This window comes from Danaus plexippus, chromosome Z (genome assembly GCF_018135715.1).
Source record: "Danaus plexippus chromosome Z, MEX_DaPlex, whole genome shotgun sequence".
Classification (NCBI taxonomy): domain Eukaryota; kingdom Metazoa; phylum Arthropoda; class Insecta; order Lepidoptera; family Nymphalidae; genus Danaus; species Danaus plexippus.
The window spans coordinates 7,919,216-7,945,960 of record NC_083559.1 but is presented as its reverse complement, the minus strand read 5'-3'; the positions used below and the strand labels follow the sequence as shown (position 1 = coordinate 7,945,960).

Sequence of the window (26,745 nt, the reverse complement as noted above, 5' to 3'; positions counted from 1 at the left end):
ATTATATTAACATACATTATTGAATTTTTTAATTTTAGATTATTATCACGTATTTCTGCAATACTTATTACTCAGTGTGACGATGTAAACTTGTACTAAACCTACTAATTTTAGTTCTACTGATCCTATATGGGCGGGTAAAAAAAGCAATGAACTGTAATTAACAAAACAATTTACTGGGTGACAAATTTAAACTTACTAATATATTGGCATTGTAATTTACGCTACAAAAGTGTAAAAAGATCACACACAGAATATGTTAAAACTGAAATTAGGTATATGTAAGTAAATAACTGAGAAAGAACTGAGAAACGAGGTAGGTTCAAGAAATAATATTTCATTTGAATATATATCCAGTAGTCAAGACGCATGTACGGAATAATTTTGTAATATAATCGGAGAATAATATTTAAATTTACTGATTGAGTTATAATAGGTTTATGTATTTTTGTTTAGGTCGAAAAATTTAAAAACATAATGTCATAGTTAACACATTATATTAATTAAGAGATATTTTAACTTGGTTATCTCGAGATTTCGCTGTCCTCAAATATCTCTTGTGCGCCAAGTCAGTCGCGTCCTTCCCCGTCTCACCGGTCACGTACCACAGAATATATTGTTTCCAACAATTATAACGAAGTCTTTCCGTCGTTTTATAATATATCCATATGTATGTATATGTGATATGGAAATTTATCTAGTGACTTCTTTATTCTAATTATATAAGTAATTACAAAAATCATTTTATTTTTTATATACTGGTTTTAATTTTAATATACTGGGTTAATAGTCTGTTAGCGGCATTTATTGTTTTATTGCTACAATTTTAGTAGCCAATGAAAATATAGTTTGTTTTGTTAATTCATCATTCACTTCTTCAACGTGGAAAATGTCTTACCTAACACTGCCTTTTAATGCTTTAATTGTACTTTTTTAGCTTTTAAATACTTCGGAATACGTTATTAGGAAGTATGTTTTATCTTCTTCATATTCGTAATGGGTATGTTTGAAAAAAATAAAAATAAAAATAATAATAATAAAATTAATACTTAGGCTGGAAGACGTTATTATAAAATGTTATATATGCGTAAAATCAAATACCTGTGAAGGCGACTCGTCTCCATAATTATGTAAATAGGAGCCTTAGGTAACTTCACCATCTCCGCATGCATAATGTTATATGAAATACATTTATAATCAATATAAGTTTTCACAGTTTTGTTATCATTTAATTTATAGATTTTTATTATATTTTAAAATATAATTCAAAATTATATTTATTATTTTTATAAAATATTTATACATAAAATATATTTCCTTAAGTATTTCATTTTTTAACTTTTATTTTGCAAACCCCAACTTCAGATTCGACCCATCTTCATGCTAAAGGTTGCTTGGAGAAGGTCGCTGATTAGCGAGAATTCCATCGTTTGTCGGCAATTTTTCTTTTTGCTTAATTTAATATTTGCTATTTCAATTTGTTGTGCAATAAAGCGTATTTATTATTATTAATAATAAGTTTCACCTTTTATCGCTTCTTTTCACATATTTTTTATGTGTGTATAAATTATTTGGTCATAAGTTTATTTTTACCTTTATTTCAAATTGCTACACACAATACTTTCATTACTTTAAGTACCTTTGACATAAAACACAAGACAGAGTTTTGGGGTGCTTACATCCAATCCTTAAAATTAATTTTAAAATTTATTCCATCCTTATATATTTTCTAAAAGTTTTTTTTATTTTTTGTAGTATCTATATAATAAATCTATTAAAATAATACATAACACTTTAGTTATGACCAAAAGTAGGTACTTATTGTTTTTTTCAAATTAACTATACTTGCCCTATTGGCATCGACAGTGTCACCGAGAAGGTATAGTAACATATAAGAAATAAAATTGAAAAAAGACATTAAACATTGGTATTTTGCATTATATAAAATAGATTTCATTGAGTTTAGTATAAGTGCCTTTGAGTAGCGCGTTGATGTCTTTCGTTGAATCGAAACTAAGCGAAAATATTCTTGACAATTAATTTATAAACATAACTAAAGGAATATACAACCTATTGGTCAAAGTTGCAATGATTTGTTATTTATTTGACGTTTGTTATTATACAATTATATCTGAGGCTTTAACCGAGAGAGGCGAGAGATATCTCGATACATTTGAGAAGGCAAACGTTTTAAATGACCTATAATATAATATATCGCGGGTCAAAGCTAGCGCAACTAGAGCAGTGGGCCACGGGCATATTGTATCATATAATTCAATCATCCAATGTTTACAATTATTACGAAATTAATACTATTGTTTAATTATTACAGAGGCTTAATGTTTTAAGAATAGTGGGCTTTATAATATTTAAAATATAATCTGACTTAGAGATCAAAATGTGGTTCCTCTGGTTTTGGTGTTTTAGACTCTGTCACTTAAAACGTATCTTTTTATGGAAGAACAATGGATCTATAGTTTAATATGGGGTAAAATACATTATGTAGCCATAGTTCAAGTTTCATACTGACTCAAGTCAACTGGTCATGATTAACTACGAAACTTACTAAGCTGACAAATAATTGCTAGATTCTGGTATTATAAGTCACAGAGTTATTTAATTTTCCTATTATATGCTCTGAACTATGCTTTTATACTATATATTGACGAGTGTCTGTAACAACGTGTTGAGTCTGTCAGTTTGGTGACGGTGGGTTTGAGTGCGTGCTGGCTCGGCTATAAGTAAGAGGTGCGCACGAGGCGACGAGGTTAGTCGCCGTTCGGTATCGCGTCGCCAGCGGTGTTACCTCCCCGACCGGTGCGTTTTACCACATCTAGAAACCTAGTAGTACCCTCACGCACTAGCCTTTCTCATACGACCGGCCATCCTCACTTGCGCAACCTAGTTCAAAACCGAAAGGTCGCCGCTATTGGCATTTAAACGCTCTCTGACATTAACGTTGCATTTAAATGTGCGATGCAGCTTCCTAGTTGAGCTCCACTGTCGCAACTGTTTGTCGTTTGGGAAAGGCGTGCTGAGACGAAGTCTCTGTTGCAGCCAGAGTACGCCGGGTCGCGCACGCACGACTCACGCAAAGCGCGCTCCCTGTTGCTAAACAACGTCAACATGGATTCCAAAATAGCTATGTAAGTACATTTTCTAACTTATATGTATTTATTTTAAATGATTTGCTTTTTCTATTAATTTTAATATCCAATGTGTTATTTAGAAAAATATATATATTAGATATGTTATAAAAGTTATATATGACTATTTCGTAATAACGTGTTGTAATTTTTCTTAATAACTTTCTATTTGAAAATAATTATGCATAAAATAGCGGATATAAACCTGTCGGGGTACCTACAATGTCACTTTCATCTGTTTGTATCGCTCGAGCATAACTGTAGAGAGCTTTACGTAACGTACATTCAGCTAGGAGTGATCTTCTCCATCCAGGTAGATAATAAGATCTAGTTTCTCATGTGGAAATCGGGTGGTGGTTGCTTAACAGCAACTGACATCACGAATGAGGGCGCGTGTTTCTCAATGAAGGCTGCGAAATATTGCTTTTAAAATATGCACGACTAAGCGCGCACATTGTCGTTCAATATAAACCTCTACTTCAAACCACCTCTGATATAAACCTTACAAAAAACAATGAAAGCTCAGGAAAAGCTTTGCGTGGATATTATGTACATTAACCTTGCAGTCACCTCAATCGTCGTACTGTAGCAGGCGTCTTACCAACTAAGTCATAAAAACTTTCTTTCGTGTAAAACACCTTGATACAAGTTTCCCTCAATGAGAACTGGACGACCTAAATTCATAATTGATTAATTATATTAAGACCATGTCATACAAACAAACTAAAATCATATAGATATATGATTTTGAAACTTACAAACTAATTAATATTAGAGGTTGGAATGTGGTGAATGGTTATAGTATGACAAGTAATCTTTATATTGACATTGTTTAAGCATTACTTAATATGTCTATAATTGCATCACATTGTAGAAGGTCAGTCTAATTGTCTAACATTTCATTACTTCAAATTAAGTAGTTAAAAGCTTTTGTTATTGGTTAAGTACGAGTAATTACAAGAAAACAAAAAGTAAAATATTTGACCTGTTGAGAGCAATAAAAAATAATGAGAATTCTTGCAAGTTAACTAGGAGTAATGGAATTTTATCTGGGTCAGTTAAAATTATTATTAAAATCTGTAGATAAGTATGTATGCAAATTCGTATTTAATATAATATGATGTATGGTATTTATTTGAATCTACTCTTGTCCCGTCTCGTCAACCTGAGTCTAAAAATTAATTATATATATATATATATATATATATATATATATATATATATATATATGTATGTATATAGGTATAAATCTACAAAGTCTACATTTATATTGACTTAGAGTACAGATTAAATTTAAAATAATAATTATATAATTCTTAATTTGAATTAAATCAAATGATATCCATAAATATCAAGAGAAATTTCGATATTATAATTAATAACCGAATCACATCTTATAACTTTCCACGTAACGACTATAAAATGTGCAAACTGTAAGTCATCGGCTTGACTTCTTTTGTACTCTAAACGTATAAAAAAATTCCCAACGTAATACTCATTTCAAGTTACACTTGCTGCTTAATTTCCCGCTACATTGATTTAGTATTCATAAAGTTAGCTGCAATTCCGGTGTGAATATGATCAATAAAAGCTCAGTAATTTCTATTCGATTCATGTATCTGTGCAAGTTAAACAAGTTCCTGATCGCATACTAAAATAAATTCTAAAAAGTCTTTACTATACGAAATAATTTTTATAAATATCAATAAGAACGGTAAACAAAAAAAATCAATCCTACTAATTGAGTCATAGTAAAGTGCTATAAAGAAATGAAAATGTAATATTCCCTTTTTCTAATAAAAGGCTTTTACGTTTAAAGATTCACTTTTAGTATTTTGTCATCACCTTTGCGTGATAGCGATCTCTCTCTTTTGGAATACAAATCAGTAAAAATTGAAATTTCTCCGTTATATGTACGTAACTTCCACACGTAAAAAGAAAGTTGTAATAGATATTTATATCACGTTTAAAATTGATGTAAGCAATGATTTGTTACCACGTAATAGTGTTAAATGAGACGCGGCTTATGAACATATAGAATACATCATTAGTCATCTTTTGATTAATACAAAATTAATAAATGAAATAAATTCTTTATTTGTAAAATACAGTATACCTGAAACTCAAACAGTTGAAGGTTCTATCTGAAGTAATACTTCTTATCGAAAACCATAATAAGATACTTTATATTTCATCAATAAACTATTAATTGATAAAAACAACATAGAAACCCAAATTTATTATTTAATTAACTTAAGTTACCTGGACAAGTTTACGCACATATCTTTCTATATTTAAACTCTCTCCGTACTTTCTTTATAAAAACTATATTTAAAAAGCTTTATAATAGGTGTAATCTGTCCATTTATTTACGGATATCCCTCGCGAGTTTCCCCGGCTAGCACTGGTGTTGCAAGATCGTCCATTTTAGAGACGTAAGAGCCGGCTCCGACCGGTCCACTCTCGCATCATCGCATCCGTCTTCATATGACCTTCACTTTCGTTTTTAACTTGCGTCTATACCATTCCAATAAGATTTAATATAGCAAAACTAATATCAATCAACTTACTTAATATAAATGTTTCAAAGTTATCTAATATTTTTTATTCATTATTATTGTGTTGTCGAATTAGTCAGCAAACAATAGAGGCAGTGGGTTACATGCCTGTTTTGGTACATCGCTGCATCGCATCTTTCAGCCTTTCAACCCACAGACGCTTTCGCCTACCGCATTGCGTTAAACATGAAATCATCATTCATGTCTTATCTTCTGGGTAGCCTTATTTAACTTCGCTTAATATTTTAGTTAGTTAGCCTAAGTCTCACATATTTATTTCTTCAAGTTACTTAATATGAGGTGATGTCTTATATTTACAACTAGAATTTGGGCGTGTTTGATTCTTTGCACTTTCTACTTAGTGGAACGATATGTCAAGGGCAGCCGGTGGCGCGACGGCTGACGACGGACACGACCATCCGTTAATGTTTACGATTACGCAAAATACCAAACTCACTAATACCTATCATAAATACGACCACATATAGTTTTTACAATTGATTTGTACCTAAAATGTTATAAAATTCTAGAAAAAAATTGTCCTGGGACTGTGTCTTTTCAAGCTAATTAAATTTTATAGTTATAGTTAGACAAATGAAACATAAAATGGTTAAAATTAACCACAAATTCGACTTCATTTTACATAATATTAGTAAGAAGGTGATTATGGAAGCCAGTGAGGGATATCTATAAGAAGATTTTCATACCATAATCATTTTATAAGTAGAAACATTATATTTAATTAGAATCAACTTCAGTGACCTTCCGTAAACTACGAATAACGATCAACTTCTTTTTATTGATTTCTTAAGGTCGGTCGGTGATATAAAATATAATGAATAATACAAATTTTATGTATTTGTACTAGTTTATATACGGTTTTCAATATAAATGTTTTGTATAGGTATTTGTATACTATTATTATTATATTTGTATATAATAATAATAGTATACATATAATAATTTTACCATAATTTAGCTTTTAGAATTATACAACGCCGAAGAAGATTACATCTCAAATTTTGATAACTAGCTGATATGTAATATTTTACAAGTCACATCACATAACCCAATTCCTTAATGTTATTTCAAGCAAGAAAATATTTGTCATATTTCCAGTGACCTTTTGTTTTATTGATGTAAATTTCAACACGTGAATCATTCGATGGCAGTTACGAATTAATATAAATATGTCATAATATAACATTGGATTAACTTTGTTGCATCAAAGTCCGGGTTCATTCTCGGTCGCGTTATTTGAGAGCCAATCTGTGGTATGCTTGCATCTTCACACGTTACAAGCTTTTAGCTTTCGGCATCGAGAAGTTTCACTTTCAAGACGCTGACCTTTTGTGGAATGTGTTATGAGATAACAGATGAATAAAACATCATGTTTGATTTTTTTTAGCATGTCGATTTGTTCTCTCCATTTGTAATGTATAAATCTTACGCTTTCTATAAATAAAAGGCCTTTGATTTTCTAAGATGCTTTTTTACTATAAATAAATTTCTAGTTTGCTATAATTGTTAGGTTAGTGCTATTATGATATATGAAATAATATTCACGGTGCATACGTACCTATATTATTTTTAAATATTTTTTTATTCATAAATTTTTTATTCGGAAATCTTACTTTGCAGATGCAAAGGTAATAATGTAGCAAACTTTTGAATTATAAAGCTATGCACAAATTTTAACAATTATTTTAAAATCAAAGAAATACTCCCTCTAAACCTGGTTTATAATATGTGACAATTCTGGTTATATTTGATGTAGTTACAAGGGTGCGGTAGGTTGTCACTATGCTTACGCATGAACAGTTCCTGTTTACGAAACATGTTTTATGTCGGCATTGTGGTAAAAGTTGAATTTCTGCTCAGGGAAGCGTAGTTATTTGGCAAGAACACGAACCTTGATCGCCTATTTAGTAGTTCCATTCATACGGGGTGTCAGGAAAACGTAGTCAACAAGTTATCCTCCACCACTCTTATTATCAAGGTCGGGTTTAATTTTTTATATCTTACATAATTTTTTTTGCATGAAATCCATTTAAACATTTTATTTTCCACAATAGTAAGTTCATAACTGTTTTATTAGATATACTGTCTGTATTGTATCTGGAAAATGGTTCGTAAATACAATATGCCACTTTTATATCTATCTAGTAATAAATTTAATCTTTTATATAGTGGCCATTATTTTATTACTCTTATATTAAATAGTATAATGTATATTCTGCTTGAGTCGATGCGTATCAAGTTTAATGTACCTACGTTTTTGATATTCAACTCCCGTTCTGTCGCGACGTGAGACAGAGCCTCAGTTATCATTCCTGTCTGTACATAAGAGTTTTAAAACTATAAAGTCAATGACTGCGTAGCATGTTATTTGTTTTGCAACCTTTAACTGTTTGCTTATACACCTAAACATATATCCACAATTAAAATGTGTGTGAACTATTGACGACTATATATACATATTATACATTTTGTTTTGTCTTCAATATTATAATAAATTAAATATTATTTATACAAACAATTTATATTTAAAATTGCTATTCTATAGATGTACGTCTTTTGTGGCTTACATTAACATGGTAGGAAGATTTTTAATAAAAAAATTTAATTAAACAAAAAAAGCTTCTTTAATTTAATTTCATAATTTAACTAAATTTAACAAAAAAAAAAATAATTTTAAAGCAAAATTTTAATCAAGTTAATATCTGCTATAATTTTTTAATTATTCGCATGTCTTAAACGATTAATGCTCAGTACACTATAACATTATATTCGAATCACGGTCCATGTGTTAATTGTGACGTGATGACAATTTCCTTGATCCGCTCCAGGTTTGATGACCTGATATACCGTTCAGCGTGACGAATCGGAACTTATGGATTATCGTTTACAATCACCTTCACTAATTAGTTATACGATATTACCAAAGCAAATTCCTTGTTCGTACTTCCTTTTCAAGATTTCAACATACGTCTGGGATTTATTTTATTATAAGAGCGCTCGTTACACATATCTTGTGTACGCAATATTTAATGAAAATCAAAGGTAATTTCTTAGAAAACAACTATCTCTCACTATTTATCTGCTTCAAACGCATGTACAACTGAAGGAGACAAAAAGCGCGGGCAATCGCTACGCTTACATATTTGCCCCCGTACGTTCACTGCCGACCTCGGAGTCTGAGCTATGACAAACCAGACCTTGTCTCACGATACCGATTTACAATATCTACATTTACTGTCACCAATGGACTGATTGCTTAAAACACATGAATAGGTGATGTTGGTAGACTATAAGTCAGAAAGCAATTGAAAATAAAAGTTAAATGAATTCACATTCATTTATAAATTTATATTTTATCAAGTGTTAGCTCCGTGACACTTGTTACAAAATTAAAAATAAATAAATATTGGAAAGTTTTTTATGAAGCAATAATATTAATGCGACATGAAACGTGCTAGAATTTGACGGCGATGTGATAAATTACTATAAGAATTTTGCACATTTCTTATCAGAAAGTGATTGTATCTTACAAGTGTAATTATAAAAGCATTTTATGTTAAATACCCACGTGATATTTTTCAACAAATACATGCAGTGGTTTTAAAATTTCCAATTTTAAATCGAGCTCTTTTATTCACACATTCTTTGGGACATTAGAATTTCTTAAACCGCGATACAATGCAAAATATGTTGTTGTTGAACTTATGCAACTCACTTTCCCTTTTTAGAGTCTTAAAAATACTTTTACAAGGTCTAGACAAAAATATTTTTTTAGACTTAAGAATACAAACTTAATTGATCGACAGATATTTTTGAAAGTATATAATTACAACGTGTCGTTTTAACACCAACTTAAACAGGTGCCTTTAGCTTAAGAAAGTCTTTATTTTCTATTTAATGAAGACAATTACATACACGCTAGATATTATGTGACCTTATACAAGAATTCTAATCAGAATATGGTTGGGATAAAATGTATCAGTTATAAATACTGCAGTGTTTGTTTTGTCGTTGGTTGAGTGAACATAAAATGAGTTCAACGTAACGGTTACGATAATTATCATTAACCACGACAAGTCTTACAAAAAATAATTATCTATTATTACATTTTAAAGCACAATGTTGATATATTTTTTTTTGCAATAATAATCTAAGGAAATTGTTTTTTTTTCAGTATTTTAATGGATTTTTATATCTTAATAAATATATAATAAAATATATTCCTTACTTTGTAATCAACGTTTTTCTATTCACATTCTATTCAAATCACAATGGATAAATTAATTTGTCTTTGTTTCTTTGTGAGAAATTTCCGAAGTTATTTAATAATTATAATAGACGACGACAAGGTCTCAAAAGCGTATTCGGCAAGAAAATTTAAATTACTTTTTTAGGCTTAGTATTAATGTTTTTCCGTATTGAATATAATATACAAAATGTTAAATTCTAACAAATACAGTAATGCCTGCTAAATCATAAACGTTTTCATATTTAAATTTTTTTATGGAGCATTTTTTTTTTGTAGCTTTATAAATTTCCCTCTCCATATTTCACATCTACATACAAACATCTGAACTTTGTGCACGTAAAACATTTCCTAAATGGATTTTAATTGATCTTGATAAATAAGACAAAACCAGAACAAAAGCTGTAGTTCTTGCAATGATAAGCAAAAGCACGAATATGGTAGGATTTTACGGTTGAGCCAAAAGTTGAGGACGATGACCGGTGAATATGTATGCAACTAAACATTACGTCAAGTGAAATCGGTGATAACCAGCTCGAAACCGGTAACTGAAGACGAAAAACTTTGAATAATGTTATTAATATTGTAAATGTAAAATGTTGTATAAACATTTAAAAGAAATTGTGTTTGTGTAAATGTTTCATGTGGAAGAGATATGTCGAAACACAATATCGGTGATCAAAATGCGACCTGAGTGTTTCTTATAGTCTGTCTGATAACGAGAAAACTCATAAATCACAAGTTAAATTGCAATACAAGTAGGAAGTACTGACAACATTCTTGCGATTTTTCAACGCGGATGTTAGACATGCGACAACTTAAATGTCTTTGTTTTATTCATATTAATATACAAGTTGAAAATTAAAGTTGTTATAACTTTTACCTTAAATGAATTCGACATTTCGCCTATTTAATTTACTTTATGTAATCAAAGCAAGAATACTAGAAATTTTATTTCTAATACAAATGAAGTTTAAGCTAAAATTAATGACGAAACATTTGCTAAGTATAATTTAATTTATCACTTATATTTCCAACCAGGAGAAATTTAATTGATTTAAGAAATTGTTTAATAAAATGTCATAGATTTATACACCAACGACAATTTGGGACGTGAACTATGACACAATCGATGCAAATACGTATATCTATTTATTTCAAAATTAATTTCTATTAACTTTAAGCATAGGACGGATCATACTTTCTATATTTACATGCACTAGAAGAACAAATTGAAAACAATTTTCCAAAATTATTAAAACTACTTGACAGTTACATTAAGTTTAATTAAATGGTAGACATAAAATACTGATATAACACACAAACAACTTAAAGTTTCCCTTAAATGTGATGTGATAATTACATCCTTCCATTGTTTAACTTTATTCAAGTCTTTGATATTAAATAATGATGCAAATTATGCTTGTTTTGTTAAATAATGTTTATTAAAATGTAAACAATACTCATACTCATTTGCACCTATGATTTTCCTCACATATTGTTTTATGTATACATGTATTTATCAAAATATAATCGGCCGTAGAATGAAACGTAAGTTGTGGGAAATATATAAAGTCCTTGACCTACTCCTTGGCGTGTGTCGAAGACGGTATCCCACGGATACAAATGTTATTTTTACAAAACACGTGACCAACCTTTAATGAACAACTCGAGAAGACACTAAACCTGTTCTTAGATTTTATGTCACAAATTTAAAGGTCAACCATGAGCATACTAATGTCTATTATATTAGGTCAAAGGTTATTTCAACCACTATTTATGTTTAATAATGATTTCCTTAATACATTCTATAATAAGCGTCTAAAAATAATTTTTATACTTGTAGATGTAAAGGTTAAAAAAACTAAGTTAATCAAACATACTTTCACAACAACATATAACTATAGTTACTCATGAATGTGGGTAAGTTCTGAAAGAATTTTTTAAATTAGGGATTAAATTATAGCTGAAATAATCTATAATAACACAAGAATGCCTTATTTATTTCAATTAAAAACAATTAACTATAATGATTAACTTTTTTGGACTTTTTTTCGGCTGTTTTTATAATTATAGTAGGGATCTAGAAACCCGGAAATCTTATAGGTTTCAACTTTATATCATTTACAACTAAGGCACAGTGTCATAATTTATTTAAATCTTGATAAATTCAAACAAAAGAGGCTATATTCCATGTAGACGGACTTATTTATACAATAATGTTTTAAGTTATACCTCTTTTGGTAATACATAGTCAGTATTAACGTCAAGCTGTGGATATTTAAAAAGATTGTCAAAACTCTATAAACAGATATTTTCATTAAACTCTATAATGTCTATAAGTATCCTTCGGCGTCCCATTAACAAAAAAATATTGGACTCCTGTTTTAATGATATTATTTTGATAAAAAATGCAAAATTTTCTAATGGTAAGACTCTGATGTGCGAATGTAAAAAATTTATTATTACTCCGTCGAGATGGCAGTGGCACAAGTTCCAAGATATGTGTCATTTTTATCTAATGGTCGGATTAATTCCTGTCGGAGCTATAATATTCTATACCAACGTATTCATTGGTCCTGCCCAGTTAACGCCAATTCCTCCCGAATATGTTCCTAAGCACTGGGAGTATCATCGCCATCCAATTACAAGATTTATCGCTCGTTATATCCACAATAACCCACAACAGGAATATGAAAAATTTATGCATTACATAGATGAAGAAGCACAGAAAGTAAAATTACGTAGCTTAGAAAACGAGGTTCTTCAAAATATAAAAGAACGTCACGATTACAAAGCTTACTACTATAGACCTCTTTACAACAAATATTTACGAATTAATAAGGCTAATGGTGAAGAAATATACAATAGACTTGGTGACGATTATGAAGAATAGACAAAATGATGCATAGTTTATTGTAGTAATTGGTGTTTTTTGTGACTGTATTAGAATACATTAATTTCAATTATAATAACTCTAAATTCAATTTCTCGTTCATTTTAAAAGTTAACAGCTCCCTCACACTTGGTTAAGCACTTAATATAATATATGACAAAGAACAGGAATCACAGATACATTTTTGCCTTAGCTACCTTCTTGTGAACATTCCTTTTATGGGAATGATTATAATAGTGACTTGGTAATGAAATTCCTAGATATAAAGTAGTGTGTATAACATAGGTCACACTACAAGTTGTGGCAAAATAAACAAGAGCGTTCATCGCTTCTCTAAGGACGTCTATTACCAAGAGATTAGGACGCTTTGTATGAAAACGTTGGAGTTCATGCTACATTGGTTTTATTTGTATCTATAATGAATACGCTCACCTAGCCTTGCGCTCAGTGCGACCTTACATCTAGTGAAATTGAACCGGTACTTATTGTATAGCAATCAGATAGCATTCGTGTGAGGAATTATTGAAATTATGTGGCTCATTATAATTACTATTTTTCTTTTGTATGGATATTTTGAATTTTATATATTATTTTTATTTTTGGCAATGTATATAAAATGCTAATCAGGAAAAACTATAAAAGAACGGTGGTCATTGAGATACGTAGCCGAATTTAACAGTGTTTATGACAACGCCTTAAAAATTTCATTTATTATCCTATTTACAATACGGAAGAAGATGATCGCTATATTCAGTTTGACAAGCACTTTGCGTGAGATAATTTTTATTACCCTATTACTACATCCATTACTCCATCGATATGCATTAGAGTGGAATCATAAAGCGTAATGCCTAGACCCACGCTCTGATTTTCGATTTCACATGACTTCATCATCTATTCCATTTTTATATTGTATAGACAATGTGAGTTTTTGTGTACTACGGTTTCACACATGTTATCATTTAACCCTCTTTAATATGTACTATATTTTGTATACCGTAATATTTTTTTTCTATTGTTACAGATGTTTACTTTTCTGTATCTTCTATACGGTCTGTGGGGAGGTAGATATTATTACAGAACCACGACCTGGAGAAGAGTATGTCTTGGTGAGTTCAGGCCATCAGACTCCTTTGAGAAACTTCGAAACTTCTCACAAAATACCCGAAAAACACCCAAATCATAGATTCTCGAAACCAGAAGATGGAGAAATAAAAATATTTAAAAAGTTAAATAGTAGCAAGTTAAAACATCCAGTGGAAGGAATTATATCCATCGAAGAAGATAAAAAGGCTTTATTGAAAAAAGGACAAAAAATTAAGGCTTCAGAGTCCATAGAGGTCGATATTCCTACATCAAAGTTGGAAGACTTTAAAATAAAGGAAAATCTAAAAAGCAAGGACATTAATCCTAAAATGGCAGTTGCTTTAGAAGCTATGTCAGAATCGGGAAAGTTAAAGAATAAGGATGGCATAACCACACAAAAACCCATATTAACAACATCAGCTCAAGGTTCAACGAAAGCGTACGATTATATTCCTGTAAATTTTGATAGTATTGACGATATAAATAGTGGTTTATTGTCTTCAAATGTTAAATTGGAAACAGCTGGTTCCGAACAAAAACAGCACTCGAGAATTCAAGTGAAAAAGGGACCAAATGGACAAGATTATGAATATGAGTATATATATTATTATTACGATGAAGAAGAGGAAGCTAAAAAAGAAAGCAAAGAAAAGCCTGTAAGTACTACTACAATGTCAACTACAACAACCACAACAACATCAGCGCCAGTTTCTAATTTGAACGATGCCTATGAAAAACAAGATCACGAAAATAAAATATTTAGGGAGTCTAAGTCCAGAGCAAAATATACTACCCTAGACAGATCTAGTGCCACCACGGCGGCTACTCCAGAAGTGCATAATGAAATACTACCAACTGTTGGAAGAACCCGTGGCAGAGGTCGTAATATTGCCCCAGCGCCAGTCGAAGAAGAATCACAAGAAGAAAGGTAAGATTATATTTTAATATCATAACGCACATGTAATAATATTATTGACAAGTAGCATCAGCTTTACTATGCGCTGGTAGATGTTTAGATGTACATGTAAAATTAGCATGGGATGTTGTGTAGCAGGGTTGTAGAACTAGATAAATAACAAATAACTCAAAGTGGATAGTTACCATCCTCCTGACATCATATTCTGCCTTTTTATGCACGAGTCCAAGTGAGGTCCCTGCACCCCGAAGAAAACACTGGGATGAGGAAAATAAGTGTACGTACAATACTTCATTCTTTTTTACCAGGCTGCCGTCAAGTACACGTTTTCCTCCTCGTGGACGTAGTTTTACTGCTGCAAGTTCTACTACTTATGTCCCTGAAGTAAAATCCGAGTCACGGCGACAACGTGGTCGGTCTCAGGTTGATACTGTGCCTAATGTATCGGTTAGTCCCAATCGAAGCAGAATGCGTGCTCAAATCAGGTATTGTAGTTATTTATATATTCTAACGTTTATTAACAGTCTAATAGTCAAATACTGTGCACTACGCTTAAAATAAAACGCTAAACACATTTTTTATTTAATTCTATAAAATACACTTTAGCTTCCACTGTGGTGATTGGGAAAGGTTTATTGAACCTCTACTTCTATCGTACTTTTGTGAATGTTGGAACAATATGGTTATTACCTATCTCTAGCTCTTTCTTATTGTGTAACTTTGTGATTTTGCTTAAGATACTTGTATAGAGAACTGTAGAGTGCTTTACACAAAATATTAAAAACAATTATATTTACAATATATTCAGTAAATGGATAAATAAAACTTCTACACTGCGTACTTGTTAAATGTTACGTTCAATGTGTAAAAGTGTAAAAATCTGTATCTAGAAATGTCTTACAAAATTCCCTCACATTTGAATATGCCCTACAAAATGCTTAATTAATTTATTTTTTCAATTTCTCGTTATTTTACAGGCGTCCAAGCTCTGATTTAGTTGACCTTGATAGTTTTAAAGTTCATTCCGGAGACATCCCTTTGGCATACAAACGACCACCGTCAAGGTATTCATCAGAAAGCAAAACCACAACAGAATTCGTTGAAGCTGTCCCAACTGCTAAAGAGCCTTCGCCTGTTAAAGAATTACAATCAGAAAATCATAGTCCTTTAAAAAATGTCAAGTTCGAAGAAATCGTTGATGATTCAAAATTGCCATCGGATTACCAGCAAACCACTGTGTCTGAGCAAGATACTACTGAATATACAACAATGACAGCTATGGAAAAAGTGGCGTTAGACTTATACGCCTACTTGGCTGGAGAGAACTTAAATAACGAAATTAGCCCATCTAATGACTTGATACGCCCAGATGAAAGTACGACGGTTGATGACGACGGTTGGACAACTGAACAAGTTAGCACTACTGAAGAAGAGACAACCCCAACAACAACTACAACTACTACTACTACCACAACTACTACCACTACAACGACCCCCGAGCCTACCACGACTTCAACCGCTGCTCCTACTCGTGCTTCAAGATTTAAAGGACGCGCTAGACCTCGTGTATCTGCTTCAACCAGTGCCGCCACGGAAGCCCCACAAGAAACGTCTACTAGAGTAAGAGGTAAACAGAATATATATCATCTTAGGTTGATGATGTATCATGTACCATATGATATAACATCGTACAATAGACAGTTGTTTGTTGAATATCGATATTCGTTTTTTTTCTTACTGTGCTATATTTATAACTTAAGGCAATAGCGAGAATGTGCGTTTTGAAAAGCAATGCGAGTTTGATGCGAATTTATCATAAATGGTAATATAATATATAATTTTTATAGCCATTGTAAACATGTCTTTGTCTTCATTCCAGTCGTAATATTGTTTTTATTTCGACGCAGATACAATAAGTACATATTTGTTATCAGGTCGATTCGGTAAGCCTAATGGAACTCGAAAGACCACAGCTGCTGTCGTTGAATCATCGTCCCCAGTCTCCCCAGTTGAGAAACCAGCGCCGAAGGTACATTTAAAATTTAGTTTGTTAAAAAGCGACATGCTTTACAACATTACGTCATGCTTCAGCGAGCGCCCGCAATGCGATTGTAATTACTTTTAATAAACTTCCTCCGTATATATTTGATAGCTCACTTTTCATAATGTCACTTACCTACATGCAACATAGAATATCATACATTTACAAATATAATAATTTTAGTTCGATTGTACTTAGTCAACAAAAAGTGTCTATAGTATCTTTCCAGAAAGTACTGTTACGATGTAAATCTTTAATTTTTGTATATCTAAGTACAAGAATTTCAAGTCAGTTTAGTTAATTGTTAAAATTTGTTTCAATTTCCATTTCATTCCTTAAATTTACAACATTTTCAAATCGTACAATGTGGGTTCAGGCAAAATTAGACTATGAACGGAATGATAATGAATGCAATAAATTTATTTTAATAACCTTAATTTAAGTGTTATTATATATATATATATATATATATATATATATATATATATATATATATTATTTTTTTTCACAACATAAATAAGGGTTGCTTAATATTGTCATCTTATAACCAACAGTTCCTTTGCCTTTTGCAAATTTCCTTTCTTTTATTTTTTAAGGTCAATTATACACTATAATATTACCAGTATTTTACCTCAACTATGTTGCGCAACTTGTGCGTACAAAAGGTATACAATTTATATCATGTGCGCATAATTTTATTGTAATTTGTACCCCTCTAACTTTTTGAATCCAGAGATGGTATATTGTTTTTTTATTTACATCTACTACCTATCCAAATCAGGAGACCTAAATATTTTTATAGCCGATATAAGGGATGTAAATAATGAATCCGTTGTGTTGTGCAGCCGTTCGGTCGTCGTGGACTGTTTGGAGGTCGCACGCGTCCAAGTTCGACTACCGCCCCACCAAGTGAAGAAGCCAGCAGTGTGGCTAGTGAGGCACCAGTCACCAGGTATACAAGAATTAGCTTTCATAATTAATACATATATCATTTCTCTAAATTGAAATCAATGATCACATTGCTCAAACTGAAAATATTTTAGGTACTTAAATGTCATATTCTTCCATGATCCATGTATCCATATATTGGAGGCTATAAAAATCAATTGAAGTAATAAACAAAGATCATAATTTTAACACTTCTGATATTCAATTTTTAATGACTCTTGATTATTATAGAAGCCGTCTACGCCCTGGATTGAGAAGGTTGCCATCGACCAGTGCAGCACCATCATCCACAGAAGCACCGGATACTTCAGCTCCTAGTGGTAGTATTAGTACTGCTGCTGTTGATGCTGAAACTACACCAAGACCCTCTAGAACCATCGGGTATTTTATAAAAAAATCATATACGAAATAAGGCATAAAGCAGTTTAAAATTCGTGGCTTAAACTTTTCACTACTTTTATTATGACGTAAAATTCTTAAAACTCTTATTGAATTTAATTAAATAGTATTCAAATAAAAATATGTTAATAAGATAAATAAAAATAGAAACTTAATGCAATAATTGTATTTATTTCTATTAGTCGCAAACCTGGTTTGAAACCGGTTGCTCTACGTCCAGGCCCTAGACTAGGAATTAAGCCCATTTTAAGAGGGAGACCCGGTTCCTCTAGCGTGGCGCCTATAGAGACCTCTGAGGCCCCAGCAGAAATACCCGCTTCCGAAGCCCCAGTAACAGAAGCTGAACCAGAGGTATAATATTTATTGAAACAAACTAAATAAAAGTCTTTAGCAAAGTTAATTTACACAGGCCATATTCATTTACAATTGAAAGTGAATCAAGGTTACCCACTTTTAAACTTATTGTGTCAACTTATATTGCTATGAACCTGCACCAAGGAATGTTGAAATTTTCCATTTGAACTAAATCATAAATTCATATATTCCATGCAAATTTTGTCATAGTAATAAAACATAACTAAAATATAGATTTCAAATAAAAACGAAAATATTGAATTCAAGTGAGTGATTTGGTTATACCAATATTTGATTCAGTTGTCATCACCTGCTCCGGTACAAGAACAACCACGCGGGCTCTTAAAGAATCGCAACCGTGTACAAGTGCAACCTTCTCCCAAACCAAGAGCAGTGGCATCACCACTACCACGACGACCTAACCCGCTTCTTAAGAAGAGACTGCCTTCCACAGAGGTTAGAATAAACAAAATTATCATGAATTGTATGTTCAAAGTATATTAACCTGTAAATAATAATTTATACTTTTTTGCCAGTAAAGATCATGTGGTATATTATATTAATATATTTTAAATTCATTAAGTTGTATTACATAGTTTATTTATTATTTGGTAAGCATTTATATTGTATGGTATAAATATGAAACATAATTATTATGATATAAAATATGCCATATAACAATAATAGCCTGTATTTAACAATTCTAGACTTCTTGTAATTATTTATTATATATTTATTAATATGGGTAATATGTTAGGCTACAACGGAAGCTCCTAAAAAATCTACTGAAGCCATCGAAGAGAGCACCAGCGTGGAAAACGGAGAAGCTGAGGAAGAGACTGAAGCCCCCATACCAGAGACGACAGCGGCCCCACCCCTCAGGGGTCTTGACGCGCTGATCGCAAGAAGACGTGCAGCCGGCGTTGGAGGCCGTCCTCTTCGTCCCGTTCGACGTGCCGGCGTCCCCAAATAATTTTTCTAAACAATAGTGCCAGATATACACTAGTCTGATGCGACAGCGACAGAACTATATCACCTAATGTTCTTAATAGTATGTATTAAATAATAATACATATTGAATATATGAAACCGACAATCCTCGTCGACTACAACATAACTCGACAGACTAGTGTATTTCTACTATAATACTCGTACATTTATGATGGCGTTTCTCGTAAATTCCGAGCAAAGTGATATTATATACTATCTGTTCGAGTAAACGTCTATCATAAATGTTAGTCAAATTATTCCCCTACTTAGATGTTACTCTAATTCTCAGTATATCAGTAATAGTCGTACGATACCTATAAATTGATATTATATATTTTATATTTAACTGTTTATGGTGTTCTCAACACTTAATCTTTTCAATTTATAATTTTCATTCATAACCTTAACATTTGTGTAATGTACATATTAGTAATAGATGTTATTTTTTGTAAGCATGTATTCAGGATTATCTTCTGGTAGCCTCGTCCATGGCTTTAGTTATCTTATAAACCAAAATAATAACATTCAAAATCCATTGTAGGTGGAAATATCCTTATCGCCAAAGTGCCTAGAGATACCCATAAGATAAGCGACGTGGACGCTATCTTTGTTAAGCCTTCATATAGATATTCTTAAATTTGTTATTTTTTGTCAAATTCGGACAATACAATTCAGCACCGATGATTTTTTTTAAATTGCAACAAATTTGAATGTAATGGCAAACATCGGGGCTAAAAGATTTCAGCAGGCGGCTTATGAATTATAATTAAAATAAAACAATAAATATTCGAAATCAAACCTTAAAGTTTAAAAGATTCTTACTTTCTTTTGTTCATTATATAATTTTAGGTTTTTGTAGATACATATTTCAAATCATTTTACAAATGTCTAATTATAGTGTATCTAAACGTGTTTATTTATTATATGAAGTGAGCAACATGTTGTTATTGAACGAGTTGTTAAAAATCGTTCCAGCAATATTCATTAATATGATAAAAACGTCTGCTGAAGCACTGATAGTGCCATCGTGATATGTTTTGTATCTTTCGTATGTGTGATAATAAACTAAATAATAAGATAAAAATGCTTGTGTTTTATTTTATCCTCTTACCTTTAAATGTAACTTTTCCTGTTTACTATATTGTATTTCGAATAATTTTATCCCCCGTGAATAATACGGCAAGTAATAGAAATAAAAGAAACGTCATACTTAACTCAGAAAAGAAAAATGACAATAAAATTGCACTAGAAAAAGTCAAATGAGGGTCAAAAAAACAAATCTTTTGACTATTATCATTTAAATGGGCAATTTTACAATAATATTATTAAGAGTATAATTGCTCATATATTTACATAACCTACACGTTACATATGTAGGTATTAATAAAAAGAATAATGTAGGGTTATGAAATACGGGAACGTATTAAGTATATTTCCCTTATCTTAAATTCTTTACACAATAAAATTCTGACGCAACAGACAGACAAACAGTATTATGATGGTATGAACTTATATTAAAGATAACTTGACGACTCGCGGTCACATCGTCCTGACACTGGACCTCAGTGATCACCAACCAGTCGTTAACGAACCACGCCACGTAACACATAACAACGCATTGTAAGTATTATTATCACTTATTACTGGGTTTTTGAAATTCATTAATATTTAACTACAACTAATAATAAAAATAGATCACGAATCCACTGGCTAATGTTATACATTTAATAAAAATTCCGGTCAACAAGCTACGCGTGATTTTATTTAATCGGTTAGTTTACCTCAACCTTATTTTACTATATTTATTTAGAGATACAAAATTTTATCTTATTATTTCTATGACGGTCGAGTACTTATATAAAAATCTCTTTTTAAAATACTGTGCTATACTAATACTTAATATAGGTTATACATCTCAATTGTTGGATGATTTGTCGAAACCGGTTCGGGATACGATATTTAGTCTAGTAATTTTAGGCCATATTAGTTGCATGTCTTATAATATTTATATACAGTGTATTACCACGTAAAAATTATATTTTTTGGTATCCTAAAATTATTCCCAAAATTCACATAGAAATGAATTGTCGCAAGTTTTAAATTCAGGGGTTTCAAGGTCACAAAAAACTATTTTTTTTTTTTGCAAAAATATCTCTCTGTATTTAACGCTATTTGTATTTATTATAAATACCATGGCGAATTAGATTTTCTACAACTTTTCTATTTAACATTTTTTTATACCATATCAAAAAATTGTCATATTAAGAATATTAAACATATAATAATATTTTTTTTATTAAGTTTTACTGTAAATTCGATACTTTTTTCTAATAATTCTAAAATGTATCACTAATAACACTCATAATTTCTTTCCGTAATTGAAAAATTATTAAAGGAATTATATCAATTATAATGTAATAAAATTATGATTGACACTAATTATAAAAAGAAAACAATCAAGTACATATTATTAAAAACTTGTAGAATTAGAGATTACAACTTTTTCTTGAAAGTTGTAATTAATTTTGACAATAATAAATCTATAAAACGACACGTTTGATATCAATTAATTAACATCAACCACACATAAACTCTATTGATAATGTGTCACTAATACTAATACATTTATTAGTGATAATGAACTATAAAAAAGGTATATATTAATTTATTTTCGATCAGTGCGTAGACCATTATAGGCTATAGCAAATGTTGTAGGGAGAAAATTTTATTATTATAAATAGATTTAAACCAGATTTATCGAACACGATTTTAGATGAGGTAATTATAATTTATTATTTCTTATAGCTAAGACCATGGGTCTCGATATAAAGTCTGTACTGATTGTGGATGGTGTTGGGTCGAACTGCGCAGATATTCTCAACTCACACAATATTCAAGTCACTACAAAAGCAAAGATATCGAAAGATGAACTCCTCAAAGAAATATCTGTAAGTTTACCTAGACTAGAATTCTATAGACGTTTCTAGATTGTTGTGTCCGCGTCTATATTTATTTACTAAAATTTTTCTTATATTCTGATTGATTCTTAAATATGACAGTTCATATTTTATCTTTATAGATCAACCTGATGCATAGTTCTCAGTTCTTGAATCTTATTTTTTCAAAATGTAATTAAATATTAAGTACATGAATGTATAATCATTAATTTTGAATTACTTAGAACCATGATGCACTGGTGGTGCGCTCTGCAAGTCAGGTCACTAAGGAAGTGCTAGAGGCGGGAAAAAAACTTAAAGTAGTTGGAAGAGCTGGAGCTGGAGTTGATAACATTGACGTGGCCGCTGCTGGTAGCAGAGGAATCGGTGTTATTAAGTAAGTTGCTTGCAATGAAAAGTATTATAAAAGCGAATTTACCAAACGACAAGAATGGACAATTGCTTAAGTCATTAATAAATTCTTATAGACATTATAATTTGAGCCCTACTTTTATAGCTATTATTTTGAGTAGTTGAAAAGTTCAGTTAAAGTCGAATGTAGTCGTTACTGAAAAGTAGTTAATGTATTCTTATCATTATTATCACATATTATTGCTTCGAGTTGCTATTAAACAGTTGCGAAATTCAATTATATTTGTTACAGTAATGCTTTGTTTTATTTTTGTAATTTCAATATTTTCTTTTAATATAAAATGCCATTATATTTTTTACTAAGAAATATATGCTTGTTTCTTTGCGCTTAAACTTATGTTTTATGGTGTGATGATGTAATTGTTAGCGCACCTGGAGCGAACGCAATGAGTGCGTGTGAATTGACTTGCGGTTTGATACTGGCTCTGGCACGCCACGTAGTGCCAGCAGCTGCGGCCCTCAGGGCCGGAAAGTGGGAACGCACTCAGCACACCGGCACTGAACTCAACGGGAAAACATTAGCTATCCTGGGCTTAGGAAGAGTAGGGAGGGAAGTGGCTATCCGCATGAATGCGTTTGGCATGAAGGTACCTGTTCTACACTCTCTATTTACGATAAAGATTTTTGTTTTACAATATTTGCACATCATAAAATTAAAAAATGTCGTTAGATCCTGCAAAATTCACGCCGAGAATAAGTTGATTATTAAAAAAAAATTAACTATACTTAAATGGCTTTTATTTGAACATTCTACTGCAAAAGCATTAACAAAAACATCATGTTTATAGGTCAAGTTGTGATTTCATTTAAAGATTAAGAACAAATATAGAGAAAAATCCCTTTATGATATTATTTATTTTTATAAATTGGGTTAGGAGTTTAAAATGTATGTCTCCAGATTAAACGTGTATAATTATTTTTATAAGGTAATTGGTTTTGATCCGTTCGTAACATCGGAGCAATGCGAACAGTTCCACACATCAAAGATGGAATTAGATGAGATTTGGCCTCTTGCTGACTACATTACTCTTCACACGCCACTCATTGAATCTACCCGTAGTAAGTTTAAATCTTTCTTAAGTATCCTATAACTTAGAATAAATTATAACTTTTTGTTATAGATTATAATTACGTTTAAATAAAAAAAAAATAACAAATTTTCCTGAAATTTAGTCATGTCATTGAATCATGATGTAGCAACTTTTGTTTTGTATGCTTATAGACAATAACTACGTACCATTTTATCTATTCGACATTTGGTAACAACAGATAAGAATCGATAAGCTTATTTTCAATTAAATAATATGACAATTACAAAATATAATTTAAGACATATATTTTTACAGAAAATACTCATTACGAAAATAGTGATATTTTCGTAGCCTACGATCAATATGCTTAGCCCAAGTTTACATACACTATACACAAATCTTTTCGCTTTCTCATTCCATAAACAGTTTATGAATAAACAACTGTTTACGCCCGATATATAGTATCACAATGCAAATTTGGGATGAGCGTACTATGCCTTACCACAAGTTTACACATTACACATAGGATAATTAGTAAGTTCCTACATCAATGTAGGTACTTAGACTAATTATATTTGTAGTACATGTGCTTTTTTGTGTACAGATTTTATAAACTCAAATAGTTTGAAGCGCTGTAAAAAAGGTGTGAAGATCATAAATGTTGGACGTGGAGGTCTAATTAATGAAAAGGACTTCCTCGAAGCCCTTCAATCTCAACAGGTAAATTGATACGAATCTTAATCAGCTTTATAAGAGATCTTTGTAAAGAAATAAGAAAAATTTCATTTATTTATCCTCAAGAAATAATCCAATTTTGGACATGAATGTTGGTATATTTCAATAATTTATTTTATTGTTACAAACATACTTATTAGTTGTAATGAATATATGTAGTGATTCATTTTGACTTTTTGGTCAAATTTGGACAAAAATCTTAAAAATGAGTATAATTAGCATTTTCTAGTTTGTATAAAATACAAAATGTTAAAATTAGGTCTAATTCAGTAACATAGGAAGAAATATGTGTATATTGTCTACATGATTTACTTTTAGTATTATATTATTTTGTTGTACAAAAACATGAATACAATTCAGTTATAGTAAGAACTACTGTGACCTATTTTGATTCTTTGCAATATCTTGTGAAATAAAGAAGCTCTCAGGATGTTTCGAAAACTTGTTGCACGAGGTATTTTGTCTGTTTTAAACTAAATATGTACACGAATGCACAATGATAAATATTGTTTACTAGTACATTTCATTTTCTTTAATCACTTTAATGAGCGATTAAGTACAGTAAATAAATAAAATTAAGTGTATAATTAATTAAAAGAAAACTGCCAAATATTATTGTAATTTGATACATCCTCATTATGAATAGATTTCCTTGTTCATACATAAATATATTAAAGTCTTATATAGGAATTCAAAATTATAAAATTAAAGGATTTTGACAATTATTAAAAAATTATTCAGAAATTACCCAGCTAGACAGCTGCCAGCATAAAATGGTCTAACAATAATTATTATTAGTCAATGAATGCAAATAAAAACGATATTACTAAATCGAATAATAATTCAAATGAGTTTGTTTTGGGTCAAAGCCGACAAGTTTTAACGTGACAACAATGTTATATAAATGAATATTTTAGACGGGTTTTCTAAGAAGTTTTTATATAATACCTAACAAGTTTGTGATTTAAAAAAATTACAAACTGGATATGAATTTATGAAAATTTTATAAGTTATTCGAAAAGTAACAGCAACATACCCAAAAGCGTAGTTCTTACGTTGATAAAATTTCAAACTTATTTATTTTACTTTTACATTAGATATTTGTTCTATTAATGCAAATCTTTGTCGCAGGTTGGAGGAGCAGCTCTTGATGTATTTGAACAGGAACCTCCGACTGATCCGCTTACATTAGAGATCATTAAACATCCAGCCGTGGTCGCTACACCTCATTTAGGTAACTCTATATGATGTAACATTGTAATATATTCATAAAACTTTATTTATTTTAAAATTACAAATGATTTTTTTTTTATAATTTCAGGTGCTTCTACTAAAGAAGCTCAAGTACGTGTGGGACAAGAAATTGCAGAACAACTGGTCAACCTAGTCAAACCAGGAACATATTCAACTCCGCTCGCAGAAGTTACGCGTGTACTCTCTAAGTAATACAAAAATGGTCGACGTCATAATCTCAATATGCCTACATGTATTTAAATATATTTAATAAAAAGCCCTACAAACTTGCGCTAAATTTTAATATCAGTTTTTCTTTTTAACTAATCCGCTTATTGCTGTAATAAATAATAAGTATATATTATGTAATAAATGAAAAAAATAAAATAAAATCATGATGATTATAAGCCCAAATAATATTTAAGTAAATGCGCAATGTGCCTTACATAACATACATATATCCTTTCCTATCCTTTGGTGGGTGAAGCATTAAGTAATAGATATTTGAATAATTGAACTGATATTATAACTAGTGGGCTATTATTTAACAGTTCCAACATGAAAATTATTTTTAAAGTATTCAGTATATATAAGTATTTATATATACTGATTATTGTGTGGTAAAGGAGACGTGTTTTATTTTTTGTGGATTCGTGAATAAGCGCTTCGTTAACTCTGACGTGTTTAGTAATCGCACCTACTCCACTTTTTTAAATAAGTGTATTTGTTTTAATTTATACCTCAAAACTATATAAAAAAATATTCAGTTATCTTGTT

At 30.7% G+C, this 26,745-nt stretch overlaps 2 protein-coding genes across 3 annotated transcripts; both read left to right on the top strand.

Annotated features, from left to right (window-relative positions):
• The first annotated feature begins 2,694 nt into the window (after positions 1-2,694).
• On the top strand, positions 2,695-20,242 carry LOC116777811 (mucin-2-like). 2 transcript variants are annotated; one of them, XM_032671539.2, is made up of 11 exons: positions 2,695-2,817; positions 3,058-3,146; positions 13,892-14,881; positions 15,178-15,354; positions 15,847-16,496; positions 16,804-16,898; positions 17,756-17,862; positions 18,090-18,239; positions 18,440-18,608; positions 18,912-19,067; positions 19,369-20,242. In XM_032671539.2, the coding sequence occupies exons 2-11, from the start codon at positions 3,127-3,129 to the stop codon at positions 19,582-19,584; spliced, it is 2,730 nt and encodes a 909-aa protein (XP_032527430.1). In that variant the 5' UTR covers positions 2,695-2,817; positions 3,058-3,126; the 3' UTR covers positions 19,585-20,242. The 2 variants fall into 2 exon arrangements, with proteins under 2 accessions (XP_032527430.1, XP_032527431.1); XM_032671540.2 differs by lacking the exon at positions 15,178-15,354.
• An 839-nt stretch (positions 20,243-21,081) lies between these two features.
• LOC116777790 (D-3-phosphoglycerate dehydrogenase) lies at positions 21,082-26,272 on the top strand. The gene is made up of 8 exons (XM_032671507.2): positions 21,082-21,221; positions 22,407-22,549; positions 22,783-22,934; positions 23,337-23,556; positions 23,896-24,028; positions 24,605-24,720; positions 25,867-25,969; positions 26,057-26,272. The coding sequence occupies exons 2-8, from the start codon at positions 22,415-22,417 to the stop codon at positions 26,179-26,181; spliced, it is 984 nt and encodes a 327-aa protein (XP_032527398.1). The 5' UTR covers positions 21,082-21,221; positions 22,407-22,414; the 3' UTR covers positions 26,182-26,272.
• Positions 26,273-26,745: the final 473 nt, after the last annotated feature.

What these genes read in the sequence shown, in the direction of transcription:
- LOC116777811 (XM_032671539.2), top strand. Translation starts at nt 3,127, where the DNA reads ATGGATTCCAAAATAGCTAT. An exon ending in TTGAGAAACCAGCGCCGAAG is followed by an intron (nt 16,899 to 17,755) that starts GTACATTTAAAA and finishes TGTGTTGTGCAG; the next exon opens with CCGTTCGGTCGTCGTGGACT. An exon ending in TAACAGAAGCTGAACCAGAG is followed by an intron (nt 18,609 to 18,911) that starts GTATAATATTTA and finishes TATTTGATTCAG; the next exon opens with TTGTCATCACCTGCTCCGGT.
- LOC116777790 (XM_032671507.2), top strand. Translation starts at nt 22,415, where the DNA reads ATGGGTCTCGATATAAAGTCTGTACTGATTGTGGATGGTGTTGGGTCG. An exon ending in AACTCCTCAAAGAAATATCT is followed by an intron (nt 22,550 to 22,782) that starts GTAAGTTTACCT and finishes TGAATTACTTAG; the next exon opens with AACCATGATGCACTGGTGGT. An exon ending in AAGCCCTTCAATCTCAACAG is followed by an intron (nt 24,721 to 25,866) that starts GTAAATTGATAC and finishes TCTTTGTCGCAG; the next exon opens with GTTGGAGGAGCAGCTCTTGA.